At 51.3% G+C, this 22,316-nt stretch overlaps 1 protein-coding gene across 2 annotated transcripts; it reads left to right on the plus strand.

Moving 5' to 3' along the window:
* Positions 1–647: 647 nt before the first annotated feature.
* Positions 648–22,095, plus strand: Cd5 (CD5 molecule). Of its 2 annotated transcripts, XM_020184175.2 has the most exons (11): positions 648–773; positions 10,024–10,059; positions 12,789–13,106; positions 13,492–13,554; positions 13,791–14,162; positions 15,965–16,255; positions 17,011–17,136; positions 17,854–17,907; positions 18,964–19,083; positions 19,629–19,721; positions 20,157–22,095. In XM_020184175.2, the coding sequence occupies exons 1-10, from the start codon at positions 722–724 to the stop codon at positions 19,715–19,717; spliced, it is 1,521 nt and encodes a 506-aa protein (XP_020039764.2). In that variant the 5' UTR covers positions 648–721; the 3' UTR covers positions 19,718–19,721; positions 20,157–22,095. The 2 variants fall into 2 exon arrangements, with proteins under 2 accessions (XP_020039764.2, XP_073902702.1); XM_074046601.1 differs by lacking the exons at positions 648–773; positions 10,024–10,059 and adding an exon at positions 10,077–10,253.
* The last annotated feature ends 221 nt before the right edge of the window (positions 22,096–22,316 follow it).

A 22,316-nucleotide genomic window follows, 5' to 3' on the forward strand; every position in this document is an offset into this window, starting at 1 on the left:
CTCCAAAATGGAGATTATACAGGCCAATATATAGACTCTCTGTAACACACACATACATCTGCAAGGCCAGTTTCCATGAGATCTCCACTGTGCCTGTAATTCCTATTAAAAGGTCACCCCTGGGGTTCACTTCAGACTCCTAACCACAGTCCCACCAAGGGGCAATGAGGCTTCCACTTGGTTTGGAGCCTGCAGTTTCTGCTTGGCTGGTACAGCAAGAACTGATGTCCTGTGCTTCCCTGCCCCCCACTTCAACCTCTCACACCTCAGCACAGCTCAGAGGCCTCTGGGTGGGACAGGACCCATGTCCTCACCCTGTCCACCACTGCACCCTCAGGCCTGCTCTCACCTAGAGCAAGGCCTCTTCCTTCTGTAGCACCCATCTCATGGTCCCTGTTCTACAGCCCCATCCCACTAGGACGCCTGACTCTGTTCGAGGGTTGCAGGGCACTGTCCCAATCTTGAGCACCTAGGCCAGGAAGCTTACATAGGCCAAGGCCGCCATTCAAACTGGGGCAGGTGGTTTTGCCAGGAAGAAGTTGACAGTTCAACTTCAAACACAAGTGACGCAGGCCCCACACAGCCTGCTTCCCTGTCCCACCCCTGCCTGCGCCTGCCTACCCCGCCCCCTCCCTCCCTGAGAATGAGACACCAGGCGGGCCAGACACCCTCACCCACGGGTGCTGCGCTTGCAAGGCTGAGGCAGGAGAAGGCCGCACCCATGGGCTCTCAGCAAGCTCCACTGACCGCTCTGTACCTGCTGGGGATGCTGGGTGAGTACCTCAGTTTTGTCAGGGTACCTGGGTGTGAGGGGGTGCAAGGAAGAGGTCACTGTTCTCCCCAGATCTGACACTGGGGCCTGAGTGTCATGTTGTCTCCATAGTGTTGTGAAGGTCTGTTCCTCCACCCCTAGCTCAGCCCTGCTAAACTCTGCCATCTCACCACACACACACACACACACACACACACACACACACACACCCCTGCTCGGCTTTCCTCTGTGCTGCCAAGGACTTACTCTACCCTTCCCCAGTCAGACTCAGCCTGGGAGTCAGGTCACCTAGCCCTGTCCTATGCAGCCCCTCTGCAGTGTTTCCCCATGAGTGCCCAGCCTTTACTCACTCACCTGAGTGAAACAAGTCATTTCCTGAGGGAGCTCTGCTCTAAGTAGTGTGGCCCAAGGCAGAGATGACCCCTCTGAGGACACAGCTGAACAGTGCCAAGCACACCTCGCCCAATTTCTCTCATACGCAGCCCTGGGTCACGACCGGAGGGGATGCTGGCAGTGGATCCAGCTCCAGGCCCAGGACTCTGCAGCTGGGCAGGCACTGACATGGGCCAATGCTGAAAATCACAGGCAAGCCAGAAGGCAAGTGCGTGCTAGACCTGGAGACCTGAGCCTAGATTCTAAACCCTACCATATGTGACATCAAAGGGTTCCTGAGCCTCTCCAGGCCTTGGTCTCCCCATCTACAGCCTGTAGGGAGTAGGGCCAGGGACTGGATGGGATCTGACTGTTTCTGGAGGCCTTGAGGGTGTAACAGAACAAGAGATGCTGGACTCAGGCACACACAGGAAGGAGTCACGGCATCCCACTTTGCAGGGAAAGGGCTGGGGCCTGTGGTCTTAGCAAGGAGGACCTCAGTTTGTGCCTAAGGCAGCTGGTGTGTAGTGGGAGTGTGGGAGTGTGTGTGTGTGTAAATCTGCATAAGAATTGTGTGTGCACCTTCCTGTGCTCGTGTGCACACGTGCTTGCATGACCTTTGTACAGCAAAAGATTCAAAATGCCTCTGTCCCAATGTCAGCAGTCTAGAGACAGACCCCTGCTTGCCTTCCCTAACACAGCTGTTGTCGCCTCTGGTCCTATGGATACCTGGGAGCAGGCACTTAGCCTCCACCTATCCCCTACCTGTGGCCTCAGATCCCACCTGACAGGTAGGCCTGGCCCAGCCAAGCTCCCAGCTGGGTGTAGAGGGGGTCCTGCTCTTCAGCCCATCCTTCCTGAAGCCCATCACAGAGGGAGGCTCCTGGCAGATTCCCTAGCCCCTTGTAACCCAGAGTCCAGAAGACTTGGGAACAGTGCCTTCACCGCCCCCTCTCCCCCCATTGGAACCATCTGGAACCTCAGGAGCACATGGTTCATCGGCAGTAGTGGATAATAAGCACTTCCCTGGTCCAGGGGGTCACAGCTCACAAAGTACTCTTAAGGCCATTTTCTTCCGTGAGCTTCACAACGGCATAGGAAATAGGTGGGCCCATCATCCCTATTTTACATGAGGAAAACTGGGGCCCAGAAAAGGCAAGTGGCAAGCCCAGGGAGGAGCAGCTAGTCAGCAGCAGAGCTGAGTCCAGCACTCCTGCCCTCATGGAGCCCTTCTCTGTCCCTTTAGCTAAGAGCAAAGGCCCCCAAAGCTGTTCCCATGTGTTGGAGAACAGCTGCAGAACAACAGCCTCCATTAGTAGATATGCAGCCATGGAGGGTGTAGGTGCCCAGGGCCAGGGCCTGCTCTGGGAACCAACAGCACAAGTACCCTGGAGCCATTACAAGAAGAGATATATCAGTGCCAGAGCCCTGGTGACACCACAGTCTCTGCTGGCATCAGAGCTGGAGGACCTTTGGGCCCAGGTGTTATGACTTACTGCTTGGGGCAAGAGTGGCAAGCCAGGGCTCCACACAGTCATCAGAGCCCGCCTGGGCCTCCCCGGCTGGGGTGCGGTGGGGAGGCAGCTCAGACTACCACCAGGGAAGCTCCAGAACCGGTGTGAATTCCACTGTGCCATTTGCCGCTGGCTGCCCTTGGGCTAGTTCTGTAAGCCTCAGTTTCCTCGTCTGTAAATTGAAAATAACAGCTCTTCATAGAGATTTATGAGGATTAAATGAATCAATGCATGTCTGGTTTTACTACCATGCCTGGCACATAGTAAAGTACTTAATAAACGTTAATAATAACAACTGTAATTATTATTACCAGTGTCAGCAAGAAGCAAGGTGAGGTAGGATGGCATGGGAAAGAGTTTTCCAGACACACGCCTTGCTGTCAATCTTGTCCCCCAGGCCTCTCGCACAGGCTGTTCATTTATCCATTCATTCATCTACAAATATAGCTCTGTGCACAGCAACAGAGAGGCAGCAGTGACCAGGGTAGGTGTCCCTGCCTCATGGTCTGCCAGGCTTCCAGAGGAGACTCAATAAAGGACAGACAGAATCACACATCTGAAATACATAGTTGGAAACACAGCGAGTGCAACACAGGAATCAACAGCAATGAACACTCTGAGGACCGTCTCAGCTGGGAGACCTTTGGGTCTCCCAAAGGAGGGTGAGACCCAAGGGATGAGAATAGCCAGCCAGAGAGAAGAGGGAAGAGGGTGCCAGGCATATGGGACCTCAAGGGTGAAGGCCATGGAGACGGGTAAGCAAGAGAGCTGAGTGTCTGCCGCAAAGGAGGGGTGGGATCTCCAACTGGAGGCAGGCACCAGCCACTGTCCCAGGCCACAGGGCTGAGGCCCCGCAACCCACAGTGGGAAGTGGAGGTCTTGGAGGCAAAGGAGCTGGCACAAAGGAAGTTTGGGTGGCTTCACTGGTGGAGCCTGGTCAGAGGAGTTTCCCTACATTGACCAGGGAGTGAATTCAACTTGATCTGACAAAACTGAGTGAACATCTATTCTATGTGCATGGATGTACATGTTGTAAGCACATGGGTGCTATGTGCACACGCATGTGAGTGCAGCCCTGTGCAGGGGGGCTTTGTAGCAATGCAGATAGAATTTGATTTCTGTTTGGCCACCCAAAGTGACAAGAACCACTCAAGTCGCAGCCTTCTCTGCTATAAAAAACATGAGCTGAGCTGGGCAACGTGGTATGTGCCTGTAATCCCAGCACTTAGGAGGTAGAAGCAGAAGAATCAGGAGTTTGAGGCCAGCCTGCTTTACAAAGTCAGTTGGAGGCCACCTTGGACTACATAGTGAGTTTGAGGCCAGTCTGGGCTACATAAGTGAATTTGAGACCAGCTTGGGTTACATAGTGAGTTCAAGGCTAGCCTGGGCTATATAGCAGGTCCTGTCTCAAAAGTAAATAAATAATCAGGGGACCCATAACTGCTCCTACCTCAGAGGAGAATGGCAATAATTACAGTGGATTCATTCAGAGAGAGCAAGTATTAATTAGGTACCTGCTCTGACAGACAGAGAACAAGACAGACAAGACCCCTGTGCTGGGGGATCTGACATAGTGGCCGGGGTGCAATGAGGAAACAGAAGAGACAAAATCAGCTAGGGAGTCATGGATGCTAGACGGTCACACATGTTGCGGGAGCAGATAGATGAAGGCGGGCTGGGGAGGGAGGCATATGGCTCCAAAGGGCTCAGAGGGTCTCACAAGAAGACAACATTTGAGCTCATGCTTGAAGGAAGTGGATGAGCCTGCCCTGTGGGCCCGGGTAGCAGCAATCCAGCAGAGAGCTGCTGGGTTCATAGGCCTGTGGGAGCAAGCGGCAGCTCCACTGCCTAGGGAACCCTTTTCTCCCAGGAACTGGAGAGTGTTACAGAAGCAGAGGACTCTTGTCTCTGCTGGGCCTGAAGCCCTCCTCCCGAGCCCTGGCCAGATGCATTTGGGAACTCGGAAGTTTTCAGAATGGAGAAGGCACATGGAGTACAGGCTGTGTGTCCATCACACACACCAGATCTGGGCAACACTCCATCCATCACTGCATGCATCCCCATGTCTGCAGTGACATGTAAATTGCACCAAAGAAGGACCCCATGGGGCCCTGTCAGGCAGAAGAGATGGAGCTTCTGTCTTGACTCTACCATCAGTCACTCAGCCTCTCTGAACTTGGGTTTTCTGATCTGAAAATGGGGCACGGTCTCTTCCTCACCAGGCTGTGGGGAGCAATACGAGCGGCTATATGTGACTGAGTACTGGAATATGTGAAGGTCTGAAAAAAAAGGAAGGCTTGATAATGGAGACACAGAAATGGCATGAAACTCATGCGAATTCAGTTAGACACCAGGAGAGAGAAAAGTAATCACTGAAATAGCAAAGGCCACTCTGCCCACCATGCACTGTGTGTATATGGACCCTGGCCCTGGGAGAGTGAGATTACAGACACAAACCAGAATCTGCAGTCTCTCTGGTGGCTCCATCCCCACGGCCTCACCTGGCTCAACCTGGGTAATTCTGTCTTTGACACAGAAAAAGTCTCCGAACATAACCTGCTTCGTCTGATGCTCCACCCAAAACATAAAATTTTAGTTGTTTTTTCCATCTTTGTTTCCTGGAATTCCTGACCCAGTTTCAAGTTAGACATGGCTCCACCCATGACATTTTGGTTTTTGTTATTCATTTTTGTCTCAGAAAAGTGGGGGTTTCTGACCTTCCAAGTCAGAGGATCATCATTTATAAAGAAAAGGGAATGTCTGATTTCCAAATCACACAAAAGCAGTCAGCCTGTTTCCTTGTCTGTGGAAGACGGGCAACAGACCTGCTCGTATGAGGCTTTGGGGAAGAAATAGAGTCTTTCATGAGAAACCCTCAGTCTGGGTTTTGCAGGGGCTTGTAGGAGTGCTACCAGTATTATTATTGTCAATAATGTCCCAGCCCCTCCCTGTGACCTTGATGCCTGATCCTAAGCCAGTCATACTCTTGCTTTGATCTCCCTGTAAACGCCAGGCAGGGCCTCTGAATGGGGGCAGGGGTTGGGGTACGATCTGCAGCCAGCTGTCCTGGGCTGAATTCTGCCTCTGCAGCATACTCACCACCATGCAAGGCCGCAGCCTCGTCACCTGCAAAGCGGATCCATCACACAGACCCACCAACACTCATCAGCAATTCCAAAACCCAGAAAACGGCTTGTAAATTCTGACGAGCACATTTGGTTCACAAATCTGAACCTGAACAAATGGGAGGCTATTTATGATCCTGCCATGTTCCACTTAGTGTGGTGATTTGTATGTTTCACTGCAGGTGACATCACATGTCTAAAGCCAGGGCTCTCCAGTTGCAGGAAGAAAGAAAGATGACATGGGGCAAACCAAAATGCAAAAGGCACAGGCTGTTGCCTGGGGTCCCTGATGATGCAGCTAGAGCGTTCTAGTTTTCAAAAACATCTGAATCTTGTTAAATTTTTAAAAGGAAGTTTTTTTTGTTTTTTTTTTTTAAGTTGACTGAAAAAATGTAAGCACCAAGCAGAACAAATAAAACTCATCCATGGTGGATGCAGGCTGTGGGATGCAGGACAGAGGGCCAAAGCGAGCATCATCCTAAATATCGGCTGGTGGGAGAGGATGAGGTGGTAGATGCTCCAGAGCTGCACTCAGGAATTCTGAGCCTCACCCAGATTTGTCAGAGCAGGCAGCCTCAAAATGATTACATTTCTACAAATGCAGTGACAAAGACAGGCTGGGGATAGGGAAGGCCTGCCGACTCTCTCTGGCTCAGTTCACACCCTAAATTGTGGAGGCTTGGGGAGTGGGTGGCAGGGAAAGGTCCTGGAGAGTTCTCTCATTCCTGCCCTGTCACTCTGGCTTGATGTTTCAGTGCTTCCTGTCCCTTGTGGGCTCAAGGATCTTAGAGCACAGCCTGGGCCACAGGCTGCAGGAGTTCCAGAAAGGGTGGAACAAGACTAAGATGGAACAGAGAAGGTTGTGGAGAGACTTAGCTCAGCCTGCAGTGTTCAGGGGTTGTTGGAGGTTGCCCTGACACCTGTGGGAAGCAGCTAAAAGAATGAAAACAGGTTGTGGTCAGTCAAAGCCTGAAAGCATCTCTGGAGAGGCAAAGAATAAGCACTCCGGGCCAGCCTCGCACCTCACCGGCCACCTCTGCCCTCCCTCTCCCAGACACTGAGATCTGGTAGGAACTAAAGGTCATAGAACAGAGAGGAAGGTGAAGGCTCATGGAACCTAACTTCATCATTTTACAGACGAGCGAACTGAGCCCAGAGAGGTTGAGTGAGTTGCTGACAGCACAGGGAAGGTCAAGGTTAAATCTTCCCGTGGCATGTTTTGTGGATTGAACAGAATCACCAGTTCATTTTCTCTGTTCAAGATCATATGCCCGGAGGAGTATGTGGGGATTGGCGAAACACGGCAGAGCATTGTAGGCTTCCCTCCAAAGGGAAGGGAGGCAGCTTGGCCCAGTGGGCAGAGCACAGCCTCTGTGCCACTAGCTCCTTCAACAACTTATCGACCCTCTTGGTTTCCTCATGTATTAAAACTAGATCAAAAATGGTAATACCTACTTCAGGCGTTGTGGTGAGGATTGAGAGAGGTAAGGTATAAAATGCCTAGACGAGCGAAAGCTAAGTGTTGCTGGTGATGGAGATGGCGATGAAGCTGATGATGACAACAGTGATGGAGATGGTGGTGGCAATGGCGATGGTGTTAGTGATGGTGGTGATGGTGATCGTGACAGATCCTCATCTGAGGATCAGACAGGCACCCAGAGGAGGCCACGCCCTGGAGTACACAGACACACCTTCTCAACAGAGCACTTTCTTTTTAGAGTTGTATTTGGTTCTCAGCTTCTTTGGTCTTTCCTGAGAATGTTCTCAGCAGTGCAATACAGGGCCCGTGCTATTGTCTGGGACACCCACAGTACAGTCAGGCTGAGTCCCTTCCCCAGGGGCTTCAGCGTCAGGTTGTGATCATCTCTTCATCTTTGACCTTGGCATCTTGGAGGTGCAATTGGGTGGCTGAGAATTCAGGGCATCAGTTTCCAAGTCTGACTCACAGTTTGAATGCAGGTGCTACAACTTGCACCTGGATGAACACAACCCAACCCTGATCCACCTCAAATACCAAGTATGCAGCAGGTGAACAGTCATTGGTAGTTTCTGTTAATATCGAGTGTTGACATGATGACTTTAGGAATGTGAGGTTTCCAAGTGGGAAAGGGAGGTGGGGAACCCTATAGTGTGGTCCTCTGTGTTTTCCAGACAGGGAATTTTCCCACTGGAAATGCTCCCTGGAGACCTACAGTCTTGGCCATACCTTTCCCAGGCCTGGACCACCAAAGAATGGTAACCCCAACTCTGAGCTCTGAGCACTGAGCTCTGAGCCCAGGAAAGGGAGAAACTGGGCTGAGTCTCTCACAAAGAGAATTTCCTCTCAACATTGCCAGAATGGGGAGCCTGTACACATCCCATGCTATGAACAAGGAAGCCAAGTTTCACAGGGGGCTAAGACACTTGCTTTCTAGGTCCCCAGGCAGGAAGTGACAGAGCTGGCACTCAGATCCAGAGCACTGGATAATTATCAGTGCCTTAAAACTGGTCCTGTGTTGTAGAACAGCAAAGGACAGATCTAAGTGTCTGCTTTCCCTGTAGACACTTCAAACTGCCTTGGCCCTCACAACTTAGCCAAAGGAACGACTCTCTAAAGGTAAACTGCTTCAGCCCCTTGGGGAGCCAGGACAAGTGGTAAATAGGAGTGAGAGGTTAGGCTGACAGGTGAGGCAGGACAAAGAGCCTCCAGCCTCCTCTCTCATGGTGCTTGCTAGTTTCTACACCACATCCTCTCCTGAGGCTGCCCCACCCACTGCAATACATTAGATGATTGACAGCTGGACCATCCTTTCCCACCCAAGCCAGAGCTCCGGCCATTGCTCCAGACCTATCACAAGAATAACTATCTCTTTCCAAGCCCCACTATTCCTAGGACAACTGTGATGGGATCTTTCAAAGATCAGGGAGCTAACTTATCATAAAGCTGCAATGACTACAAGGAGTCCTGGCTTGGGAGATGGGCAGTGGAGGGTACACTTCACCCCTTAAAGTTCTACCACCAGCTTGAGCATACTCAGGCAAAAATGTCTTTTAAAACACTGCTGTTTTTCAAGAACCAGTGACATTTTCTTCCAAGCAATGGAAACACAGCTGCTTCCTATATGAAGTAGTCTCTCTGGCTTAAATGTTGTTCCCAGCTTCCAACAGAAAAGCAAGCCTGAGTCTGACAGATGGAATTAGGGTGTCTGCAACATGAGGAGGGGGCTCTGAGAACAAAGGAGCTCCTTCCCCATCCCAGCCCCACCTACATGACACCTCCTTTCCTAGAAACAGGTAAGAGGCCACTGTGCTCAGTCCAGTGCCCAAGTCTAGGCCACTTTTTCTCTGCTTCATAGTTAGACAGGGCTGTGAGGAGGTGAAACCCTCCAAAATGGTGTACACAACCCTTGGTTCACTGACCTGTGGTAGGATGGCAATGATGATGGCAGTGGTGATGGTGACAATGACAGTGGCAATAGTGATGATGGTGATGGTGGTGGTGGTGATGATGATGATGATGACGGCTCCTTCACCAGCTGGGGAGCCAAGCCACCTTGCCCTCATGGGCAAGTCCTTCCATCTGTTAGGGCTGTGATTTCTTCCACTAGAGCTGGGAGCTGTTACAGATAAGCTGCTGATGTTCTTATCCTGCCTTGGGAATACTAGAAAGGAGCAAATGTTGTGTTGAGTTCCCTTTCTGGCTCATTGCTCAGTTCCCTAGAACTCTGGGGTTAAACATTTTTGAGTGAAAGCTACACATGGGGCACTTTTACATTGCAATCCCGAACTCACAAAAAGCGATTCTCACCGCCCGGAAGTCTCACGGTGCATGCTGACAGTCTCTATTCTGTTCCCTTTCATTTTTAAGAAAATGATGGTTGTATTACTGCAAAGAGGGTAGTGTGAAGAATCCCTTAGGGCGATGGAACTGGTGTGTATCTTGCTTAGGATGGAGGTCACACATATCAAATGTGTTAACATTCACAGAATCATGCACTAAAAAAAGATCAATTTCACTGCATATTCATTTAGAAAGCAAAGCTTTTTTTAAAGAGAAAAATTGATGGTCACAATCCACTAAATTGATTTCATGATCTCTTAGAAATTTCAAACTGTGGAATGAAAATCCCTGCACCAAAACCCCATGACAGTGCGGTAAGGGGTCAGCCAGGGCCACTGCTCAAGCTGTAGGTGGGTTGAGTGGGGAGAAGGGGGATCATGAGGCTTCACATCTTGACCTTCCTCTCTCTCCTTTCCACAGTCACTTCCTGCCTCGGGTCCAGTTTGGGCAGCCCAGGTAAGGAACAGCCACGTGAAGGGAGGCCTGGGGCAGGGCAAGAGCTGGAGGGGGACCTGCTGATGAAGAAGCTGTCACCTCCACCAAAATGAACCCCACCTCATGCTGAGACACCCCCACGTCCACAGATGTGCGCATGGAAGATGCCCATATGCAGGTGGCAGCCCTTGATGGTCATAAAACACCACACAAATGTTAGTTCTCATGATGATTATTATGACCCCCTTTCCATATGCAAAAGACACACTGGCCTATAAATGCACCTTACAGCTGGGTGCCAGTGGCTCACACCTGTAATCCTAGCTACTCAGGAGGCAGAGATCAAGAGATCACCGTTCGAAGCCAGCACCAGGCAAATAGTGCATGAGACCTTATCCCAAAAATACCCAACACAAAAAAGGGCTGATGGAGTGGCTCAAGTGGTAGAGTGCCTGCCTAGTAAGCTTAAGTCCCTAAGTTCAAGCCCCAGTACCATCAAAAGAAATTAAAATTAAAACAAAATTAATGCATCTTACAAAGTCCTGTTTCCTAGCAGGGGCCTTTGCCTTCCACGATCAAACACATTTGCAGCTAGGCTGCAGAGAAAGGTGAGCCAGGTTGCAAAGTACGTTCAGTGCCTAGACTTGGAGGTTGGACTTTAAGCCTAAGGCCAGAGTTTCCCAAACAGGGTTCCATGGAACATGTTGGGCAAAGGGTGAGGAGCAACACTGCGTTACCCACTGGAGATTGCCAGTGCACAATGGTTCAGTGAAGGCTCTGAGAAGTCCTGCAGCTAAGAAACATGTTAAATATTTTTAACTCAGCATTTAACCTTTTCAACTCATTTCACCACAGACTACTTTTTCACATTTCCTAGAATAACATTGTACTGAGTTTATTTGGGAAGAAATAAGGCTGGAAGGTCCTGCCGACACCCGGCAGACCCTGGGCCAGGATCCAGACTCCATGCTGTCATCCTAGCTCTGAGCTCTAGCAAGTTGCTTGCTCTCTGAATCCCCACCAGTGAAATGGGGAAAAAACCTCTCTCCTGGAGAGCAGTCAGTGAGTTGCTTGCTGGGCACAAACCCCACAGAGCCTTCTGAGAATGAAAGGTCGTGGGCGTAACCTGTTTTGCATCTAATTAGCCTGTGACTGTGACCATGACTGTGGCAAGCCCCTGCCCTGACCTCTAGGCCCACACGTTTTCCTTGGCAGGATAAACAAGGCAGCCTGATCAGTGGCTCCCAGCCAGGAAAAACCTCCACCCCAGAATCCCCTAGAAAAGCCTTACACATTTTAAAAATTGTCTTGAATAAGCAATACATTTGCCAGACTCAAAGATTTAAATGAAAGATCGGCCGGCAGTGAAGAGTCTCACTTCCACCTGTGTCCCCCATCTGTCCAGTTCCTCCCACTCCCATACCTCAGGCAGCTCCTTCCAGAAGCTCTTATGCAAATACACCCACACACATACAGTCAGCACTCTCTATCTGTGGATTCAACCAAGTGCAGATCAAAAATGTAGGAGGCCTGTGATGATTACCTCTGGACATTTACAGACTTTTTTTCTTGCTATCATTACTAAACCATGCAGTATAACAGCCATCTGCACAGCACTTACATTGTGTTAAGATGATAAATAATACAGAGATGATTTAAAGCATATGGGGCATGATGTGTGTAGGTTATATGCAAATACAGTGCCATTTTATTTTGTTATTTTGCAGTGCTAGGAATGGAACCCAGGCCCTTGTATATGCTAGGCTCTCACTTTACCACTGAGCTACATCCCTGCTCCTATACCATTTTATATAAGAAACTTGAGCATCCATGGATTTTGGTACCATGGAAGGTTCTAGAACCAATCCCCCACAGATACTGACGAGCCACTGGACGTCTACCCCCATGGAGCTTTACAAAATCACAAAAGCCACATACCTGCCTATGACCTACCAATGCTGCTTTTAGGTATTCACTCAAGAGAAACGGAAATAGAGGCCCACACAAAGAGTGTGCATGGGTACTTACAGCAGTTTGAATCATAGCAGGCAAAACCTAGAAATAGCCCAACTAGTATGTGGAAAACAAGTGTGGCAAATCCATACAGTGAAATATTACTTGGCAATAAAAAGAAATTATATAAGCTGCCATGTGAATAAGTCTCAAAGACATAAATACACGTGGAGTGAAAAAAGCCAGACCAAAAAAAAAAAAAACCTTGCTCTGTGATTCTATTTAATTATACGACATTGTAGAACAGGCAAAACTAATCTCTCGTGACAGAATCACATCAGTGGCTGCCTGAGGCTGGATTCGGGGAATTAACTGTCGAGCAGCATGCAGGAAATTTCTGGGTGACACTTTCTGTTTCTACGTTATGGTGGTGGCTGTGTGCTTGTATACACTTGTCAACCCTCTAAATGAGTGCGTTTCACTGTATGAAAATTGTACCTCCATAAAATAGATTTTAAAAAGTTAAAACAAAAACATGTCAGGCCCCATCTCAGACTGAACAGAATTTCCAGGAATGGGAAGATTCTGCTGGAAGGAGGTGCTGGGAACATCTACTCCGATTTCCCCAGCTTCAGAGCCAACTGAGTGCCACAGCCTGAGTTTCTAGAGTCCCTGCCATGCCCCAAAAGGCAGGCTGGATGTGAGGACTCAGGCAGGGAGGGAGCAGTGGGACTCTGAGGAGAGCCCTCCCTCCCTGGACCCCCTCATCTGACCCCTTCATCTACCTCTTTGTCCAGATTTACAGGTGAGGCTAACTGGCTCCCACTCAAAGTGCCAGGGCAAGCTGGAGATCTTTACTAGGCACTTGTGGCACACTGTGTGCAGCTGGAGCTGGGGCCAGAGCCTGGAGCACCAGGAAGGATCACGGCAGGCTACTCTTCAGGCCAGCAAAGTCTGCCAGCGGCTGCACTGTGGGGATGTCTTCATCCTGGTCGCTTCCTCTCAATTCAACAGAACCCAGAACCAGATCATCTGCCATGGAACCCTAGGGTCCTTCTCCAACTGCAGCATATATTCACCAGCCCAGTGTCCCCCAATGAGTTTGATCTGCCTAGGTGGGTGACGATGCCTGTTGGGATCTGTGATCTGGGGCCTGAGCAGTCAGGTGGAACAGAATGGGCTCCCAGATTAGAGGGGGACTGGCAGGGGAAGGCCAAGAAGACACTAGCACCTATCTGATAGGATGGAAAAACAGGACTTTGTTCTGCCAAATGCCAACTTCAGTGTCCCCCTGGCAGTTCCATTTTTTTGTCTGTGAAGTGCAGACTCCTGCCTCACAGCAGGCTGGGAGACACTGTGAGGGTCACGTGGGGCTTCTTTGGCAGGGCTCCAAGTCTTACTGTTGTTACTGCTGCCCCCCCATACCCTCATTTTTTCCTTCTCCCCTCCCCTTGCTCCCTCCTTATCCCACCCCCTCCTCACCAGAGCATTTCATTGCAGAGCCTCCAAGAACAACACCTCTACCCACAAGCCCCCCACCCACAACCATGCCAGAACCCACAGGTAAGAGGGCTCTGAGGTCTTGTGGGGACCAAAGGAGGGAAGGGACAGATCTATCAAAGAAAACTCCCAGAGGCCCAGCTGCATTCGAATCCCAGTGGAAATTTCTAGGGTGTCAGTCATATGCCCTGTTTGGGACTCACCACCTCCCAAACATCAGCATTTACCTGTTGGGGCCAAACAGCAAGGAGTGCTAGTAGGCATCAGCACTCAGGTCTGCCCCTTCCTGCTCCCTCCAGCTCCCCCTAGGTTGCAGCTGGTGGCAGGGCCAGGGGGACTACGGTGTGCTGGCGTGGTGGAGTTCTACAGTGGCAGTCTGGGAGGCACCGTCCTCTATGAGGGCCAGGACAGACCCCAGGACCTGGAGAACCTCATCTGCAGTGCCCTCCAGTGTGGCTCCTTCTTGAAGCATCTGCCACAGACTGAAGCAGCCAGAGCACCAGGCCCACCAGAGCCAACAGGCGGAACAGACAGTGCTGGTGTGGTGGAGGGGAGGAGCCCATTGCCAATTCGATGGAAGATCCAGGACTCCAGCTGTGCCTCCCTACCACAATGCTTCAGGAAAACCCAGCCCCAGGAGGGTGGCCAGGAACTTGCCCTTGTCTGCTCAGGTCAGTGGGATTGGGCTATGCCCCATGGGGCCTCCTGCTTCCCTAGGGCTGGTCATGGTCAGATGGTTGGAAGTACAGCACACAATCCTTGAGAGGCCCTATAGAAAAACCCAAGGGATGTCAAGGCCTGAGCCTTGCCCTCTAAGAAGTAGAATAGGATATGGTGGGAAGGATTCACATTCAGTGCCTTGGGAATCTGCACAGTGACACTGACCCAGCCCAGAGGAATGGCTTGCCCAGCTGCCACATGAGCAAGTGGAGAAAGGCAGGGTCTCCCCACAAGTCTGGTGTAGCAAAGGGGAGAAGGCTGAGGCTTGGGCAAAAGCAGAGAGCATTTGGAGGGCCCAGTCTTGCAGGTGGGGAGTGTGCAAGTCCTCAGAGACCAGGTTGAGGGATGCTGAAGGGCAGGAGGTCCCTAAGGCCTGGGCATCAGAGCCTATCTGCAAAGGGCAAAACCAGAGTCACCCCACCGAGGAAGGCAGTCTGCCCAGGGCCTGAGTGGTACTGTGTGGTTGAGGGGAGGAGAGAGAGGGAAGCTGAGACTGTGGGACCCTCAGGGGCCAAACAAGGACCAGTGGATGAAATTGAAGAGACTCAGCATGGCATTCCTAGGGAGGTGATGGGTCCCTGTCACCAGAAGTGTCTGAGTAGACTGGACTTTATTCACGAACATCTACCTGGCATGGGAACCACTGAGAGGCATTCTTTAATTTTCACAGCCACCTTAAGGGGGAAGCTAGTACCATTCCCATTTTATGGATGAGGAAGCTGAGGCTCAGAGATGTTCAGTTTCCCAGATATCACAGAGTGTTAGCTGGGATTTCCCCTCAATCAGTGTCAATCCAGGACCTGCTATCTAAGCCTTGGCTACCCAAAGTGCAGTCTCTGGCTGGCAGCAACAGCATCACCTAGGAGCTGGTTAGAAACAAAGTCCTGCCCCCCTCCCCAGACTCCTAATCTGAGTCTGGTTTCAGAGTGATCCCTGTGATTCCTGTTCAAATGTAGGAAGCATGGCTCTGGACCACTAGGATTGGTGAAACACTGCCCCTTCCAGGCAGAAGCAGCTCCCCAGGGTCTTGGCCTGATGAGGAGGCTTGGGCTGACTCCCTTCAGCTAGGAGCCCTTGCTCAGGCTACTGCCTGCAAAACCATATGCAGGGTCTTGCCTTTGAAGTTTCTTGTAAATAGAAGATTCACTAGGACTTTGAAGATGAGTGTTGTTGCCATGGAAACAGGCCAAAGCTGGTGAGATCACAACTCTGTCTGAACTGAGTATATAGCAGCCTCTGCTATGGACTCCCAGGCTCCATCCTAATGAGCAGAAATGAGCAGCTAAAAGTCTGGCTCTCAGGACACAGGACCTGGGCAGCAGAATTCCTGGGTTCAGTCCTACCCATGAAGTGCCAGGACTTGGAGCATGTCTTCCCCATCCTGGGCCTGTTTTCCCCCGCCCCCCAAAAGCCCTCTCTCTTCCCAAGGAGCAGCAAGAGAATGAGAGGGTGTTTCTAAGAGGAAAGTGGGCCAGGGTAGAGCTAATTTCCTATGCTCTTTTCTTACCTCCACCTGGCATGGGCGCTGACTTGCTGCCCAATAGGCACTGCCACCCTGCCAGCTTCTTTCTGAAAGGGCTGATGCATCTCGATATGGCTGGCAGCAACTGCCCAGAGGCCCTGGGGACACAGCTTGCCCAGGGAAGTACCAGAGGGGATGTCAGAAGGAGGAATGCTGGAGGCCCCCAAGGTGCCTCCTGGCATGCAGGCTCCTGCCAAGTCTGCCACCTCATCTATTGCTTCTCCTCCCCAGGTTTCCAGCCCAAGGTGCAGAGCCGCCTGGTGGGGGGCAGCGGTGTGTGTGAGGGTACTGTGGAGGTACGCCAGGGCACGCGGTGGGCAGCCCTGTGTGACAGCCCTGTGGCCAGAGGCCAAGGACGGTGGGAGGAGCTGTGCCAGGAGCAGCAGTGTGGCCGCTTCATCAGCTTTCACATGCTCGATGCCAGTGGGACCTCCCGAGGGCTCACCTGTCCCCAGGAGAAGCTTTCCCGATGCTACGCACTTCAGGAGAAAAAAGCCTTCTGCAGGAAGGTGTTCATCACATGTGAGTTACTGCAGCCCACAGTGGGCAGAGGGCAGCTCTGGACATGCCTTCTGGGAACTGATCAGTGAGCATGTCTCTGAAGGACAGGCCCCAGGAGGTAGACAGAGTATTCTAGAGCCCAGGAAAAGGATGGCAAATAGGGATCGGGGAGCAAGAGTGCTTACTTAGACAGCAATGAGCGTGAAAAATAGAGAGGAGACGGGGTAAGTCCACAGGCAGATTACGCAGGCAGCCTGCTCTCCCAGGGTAGAAGCTAGACAATCAGGGGGTGGGTGGTACATATTTGCTACATGAACAGTAATTGAATAATGAATAAAAGAGAGGTGATGGATCAGTGGATGGGTGGGTGGGTGGATAGATGGCAGGATGGATGATGGACAGATGGATGGGTGGATGGATGGATGGATAGTTAGAGGGCTGACTGGCTATTGTAGTCATTTGTGGGTACCTGATGGTAGACGATGAAAAGTTAATCACCTGTAAGTAGCAAATGGCAGAAGCTATTCATTGATAACAAGAGCGGAAAATGATACCTGATTAACTATAGACGACAAATGACAGTAGATGAATGGGTTGCAGAGATTCCTAAAGATGGACAAAGGTACAGTCAAGTAGATAATTCCCTTCTGCATATGCTGGTGGATTTGTGAGAGGAGCAGGGGTGCTGGGGAAATCAGGCTGCAGCAGTTGTCCTCTGAGAGGACAGCTTTCATGCCCTCAGGTCTGGGACTGATCAATGCCCTCCCCTTGCCCAGGCCAGGATCCAAACCCAGTAGGCCCGGCCGCAGGCACAGTGGCAAGCATCATCCTGGCCCTGGTGCTCCTGGCAGTGCTCCTGGTTGTGTGTGGCCCTCTTGCCTACAAGAAGCTGGTGAAGAAATGTGGGTACCAGTACCTGAGCCACCTCCCTCTCACCACCCAGTCTCTCCCTCCTGCCCACTGACCCTTTTCTGCCCAGAGTAATGGAAAGTCAAGAAAATCATGCCCTCCTTCACCCACGCCTGAGTCCAACTGAGGCCCACTACAAGCCAGATAAAGGCCATAGCCATTCTTTGGATTGCAGAGGCCCAGAGCTAGAACATCAGCACAGCCTCTGACAGTAGGAGACACGTGACCCAGTCCAAGCTCCATCATATGTCAGCTGCTGTAACACTGACCACCTCCCTCTGAGCCTCAGTTTCCCCATCTACAAAATGGGTAGCTGCATACCTTATAAATGCAGGGGGTTGTCAGCCTGGCCTTGGAGAACTCAGGAGAAAATTACTCGGAGGCAAGGAAGGGAGATCAGGGATGCTGAGAATGCACGTGGGCCGTGCTGGGTCCCAAATGCCTGCCTAGGTCTGATCTGATCCTAAACACCTCTAGTTGTGTCTCTGGGAAATCAGCCCCCTCCACACCATCCATGGCACTCTCCTCTGGCATCTAATGGTTCCGTTTTTCCTCCCTAGCCAGTTGGAAAGCTGAGGCCTGAGAGACTAGAGGGCTAGAACCCAGCACCCTACCTTCAGGGCACCTGTACCTCCTCTCCCCCTTCCTCCCTCCCTTCCTCAGTCCTGCCTCTCCTCCCCAGCCTCATGTGCTTCCTATCTGTCTTCCAGTTCGCCAGAAGAAGCAGCGCCAGTGGATCGGCCCCACGGGAATGAACCAGAACGGTAAGTGTCCCCAGATGTGCCCCGACCCCAACCACCGCCTCAGCCACCAGAGTCAAGATCTCTGAGCAGTGGCTGCTGGAGGCTTCTGATCTCTACCACACTCTGCAAAGGTGTGATTGTGGCTAAGAGATGTCCCCACACCAGGAGGCCCGAGGCTTCTTCATGGGTCAGATGGCTCAGTGATTTTTGCTTCTGAAGCCTCAGGCACAATGGTGTCCCCTTTGTCTTTTTCACTGTCTCTGAAATGATTTGACCAGGGGACCACACATCCTTTGCCTCCCTGGGCAGCATGCCCCAACACAGGACCAAGGATGCTGACAGGCAGGACTCACAAAAGAGTACCCCACAATCAAACAGATATGGAAAACTCTGAATTAAGCAAACCTAATGGGTCTTCATTTCAGGACTTACCAGATCCTTCACAGACATTTTTGCATCATTTATCTCCAAAGCAGAGAGACACTGAGAAGAGTTGTCCAAGCTAGTTTTATCATGGGACAACTTCAAAGGACCAGTTTCAGAACACTGACACAGCCAGCCCTACCCCTCCCCTCTCTCCTTTCAGCCACAGTCAGAGCCACCCTAATAAATAGAAACATGGCACCCTCCTACCTCCCATTCCAGTCTTCTCTCCTTTACAAGTCCAAGGCCAAATCCTTAGAGAAGGCCCTGTGTTGTCTAGTCCTTTAAAAACAAAATTATATAAAACCCCTCAACAGCTGGATGGCAAGGAATATATCTTCCTATCACTTGTGCTCCAAGCCCCTGGTGAGTAAATACTTGATGACTGACTGACTGACCCACTGAAGGCCTCACCTCACCAGTTTGCTGGCCAACCTCCAGCTGCTCCAAAAGTCTGCAGACAACCCTGCTACCAAGAACCACCCCAGGGAAAAAGGATAGACAGAGAGATGTCCTGAAAGGGCTATGGGTACCCTCCCTGGTCCTCCCCCATGACCTAATAGAAACAGGAAGTTAAGCTCTGGGCACCTGCTGGGGATGGAAGAGGACAGAGCAGCAAGTCTAAGTTTGACACTATCTCCTTCATCTGCTCAGTGTCTTTCCATCGCAACCACACGGCAACTGTGAGGTCCCAAGTTGAGAACTCCGCAGCCTCCCACGTGGACAATGAATACAGCCAGCCCCCCAGGAACTCCCACCTGTCTGCTTATCCAGGTGAGCGGCAGGGGGCTGCTCCAGGCAACAGAGGCGGGTGGATCTGCTGAGACAGACCACGTGATAACCTTGAAGCTCTTACGGCTGTCCGAATACAGAAGGGGGGATTCAGGGGGTAGGAGATCAAACTGCCCATTTGACAGCACATCCCAGCAGGCTTCACAGGCTTCATGGCCCCTTTGAGACTTTGAACCACTCATCTACAGAGAAGAATGCGCTTGGATGGATGCCATTAACCCCAGCCTTGCTGCGACCTAATGGGCCTGTTTCTCTGCAGCTCCTTGAGGGGTTGGATGGTAATTGAGGCTCCTTGGATTCCTTTGGGCCAGAGGAGAGCTACTAAATGGCTGTAGGAGCCCTGTACACAAGGCTCCCATGCTGGCACTAACAATTAAGCCCCAGGAGCCTGAAGCTCAGCATCATTAGTGAATGCTTGGCTGATTTGATCAAAACGGATCCAGGTCTGTCACTAAAGCTCCTGTGATCTTCCAACGTACTCAGCTCCAAGGGCTCTGTGTAGCTTCAAGCCTTGTGTCTTTCCCCAGCTCTGGAAGGGGCCCTGCATCGTGTCTCCACCCAGCCTGACAACTCCTCGGACAGCGACTATGATCTGCATGTGGCTCAGAGGCTGTAAAAAGGTGAGCCTGTGTCTGCCTGGCACCTAGCACCCCGGACCCCCCAGCCCTAGGGCTGGCACCAGCCACACAGTTCTTGACCTGGTCCCCATCCACCCATATACAAACAAGTTCCCTGAGCCTTATGATTCCTATAAAGGGAAAGAATGTGCATGGGCAATTCAGGTGGTAGACTCCACTGGGCAACTCACAGGGGACCATCGGCAACTCACAGGGGACCATCGATCTTAAAGCTATCTTGTAAATTACATCTCAAAAGACCATTCAAAAAGACCCCTAAGGGTCTGTGACAGAATCACGCCCCTTCAGAACCACCAAGCCTCTCCAGTAGGAAGGAGAGGTTCCTGGCACAACTGTCCCCAGACTGAGACCAGGGCGGGACCAGTCCCACCTCTGTAGTCAGCATTCCTCCTGACATGTGTCCTTCTCACTCCCCAGAACTGGGAACCAGAAACAAAAAAGCAAGAACTTTTCCTGAGGAAGCTCTGCCTTTGCCACTTGGAAGCGATGTTCCTATTTCTACCCTCATCCAGAACTTGGACAGAGACCAGGGTCCTTTCACACATCCTGTGCCCTGCAGTGTAAGTGGCTGTTACATTCCCCAACTCTCTGGGTCATAAAGGCCCCTCCAAGTATGGATACTGTGAAAGGAAGAGCCCAGACCACAAGCAGCTGTTCCAAGCAGAGGTGGCCAGGGGGGGGGTCCCTTTTTATTTTTAAACTCTGGGCAGCCCCCTTCCTGTCTGTTCAGGAGCAGCCTCAAGTGAATTTGGCTTTCTCCTTGACTCTGACCCCAGTGAGGAGTGACAAGGAGGCACACACCTGCATTGGAGATTATTTCTCCTGTGTATTTTAAATATGTTCTTTGTAAATAATGCCTTTTCTACTTCCCAAGAATTTGTGTGCTCTGGCCTAGTCTGTACAGGTTCCACCCCTGTGGTCCCCTCTGGGGATGCCCAAAGAAGGGAAACCTGCCAGGGAGCATCTGCCATCATCCTAGTCAAAGAGCTGCACCCAAAAGCTCAAGACAGCGCAGCATCAGCCAGCCAGAGAGGAGTGGGCCATCAGGTTCACTGTCCCCCCTCTTCCATCTAGAACCCCTACATCCCTCTTCCAAAAACAACTTTCTCTCCAGACAGTGGGGCCCAGTGAGTGTCAAGGGCACCTATACAACCCTAGGGCTTTGCAAAGAAGCACCCCACAAATCCTAGCCGATTAAGCTTTGTGTTCCCCATAACTGCCAGAAGTCCCAAGCTATGGTGGATTTAGCCAATTGCAGCCAACCATCCAACCCAAGAACCAGAGAATGGGAGTGGGTATGCTCCTCAGGCTTAAATAATCCCCTCGACTAAGTCTCCTCAAGTACTCAGAGGTCAGAGACATAGAGCTAAGCCCTGAGGTGCCTCAGTTTCCCTAACTATGAGCGAGAGGATGGTATCTAACCAGGAACCCCAAGTCCAACATAAGGACAGGCTGTGCTGTGCTGCTAAAAAGTCAGGTGGCTCCCTAAGAAAACAAAGTGGCGTGAGTAGGTGACACATCTTGGGTTGGAGCCTCTCTCCACACAATTTGGCGCTGTAGCTCCTGACCCAAGCCATGGCAGCCAATTCTAGAAGAGAAGAGTCACAAGATGTGTGTGTGGGGGGGAGGGATGCTCACAGAATCAGGCAGCCGGTTGGCACCAGCATTCCAGAAGGGTCTGGGCAGCACCGTGTCCCTCAACACCCTCTACTGGGTCTCAGTTCTGACAGCCCAGATGGCTGAGCCCAAGTCGCCAATCTGTCCCCAACCATGCTGGAAATCCAGAAACAGATTAGCCATGTGACTCCCCATCACTGGTAGGGTAAGGGGATTCCCCAAAGGGAGTCACAAGGCTGTTGTGGAGGGAGAAACAAGGATCTGAGGAGCCAGTGTCTCCCATCAGCTTTTACCTGATAAAAGCTCTTTCTACTTTGGCTCCCACACAGTGGTCTTAAAACCACCCTGGCCTACTTAAAGACAACCCCAAACACTCAGAGTATAGTTTAGGAGAAGTCTTTAGGAAACTACTTCTGTGTGATGTGGGCCCAGATGATGCATCCAGCAAGCCCTGCTTGGCTACAAAACTGAGCGGGAATTACATCAGCCTTAAGGCTTTTGCCAAGTTTCTAGCCTTGGCTGGTGGACCAGACCCTCAGGCTACCCAGCAGGTACTGCTCCTCCACTGGATGACTCATGCATCTCCCTCAGTTATTGAGAATGCCCCTTTGTGACCTGGGCAAGTAGAGTGTCACCATTCCGCATCACCATAGCCTGTTGGAGCAGAGCAAGAACTTCCCCTTCCACTCCCCTGTCCCCCATACCAATCCACTTCCCAAAACACTACTGGACACTCCTTGGAGGCATTTGTGTGCAACTCCTGATTATAGTACATTCTTTTCAAGATAAGTGAAGGAAGCCAAGAGCCCAAAAGGAAAGTTCCTGGAGACACCCTCAAAGTTGCTTTGCACCCAGGGATGGGGGTATAGATGGAGCTGACCTGACAGCTGGAAGGACAGCAGTGTCTTCAATAAGCTAGGGATCTCTTCCAGGCTCACAACTGTGCACGTGGCATCTGTC

Source organism: Castor canadensis, chromosome 1 (assembly GCF_047511655.1).
Source record: "Castor canadensis chromosome 1, mCasCan1.hap1v2, whole genome shotgun sequence".
Taxonomy (NCBI): Eukaryota; Metazoa; Chordata; class Mammalia; order Rodentia; family Castoridae; genus Castor; species Castor canadensis.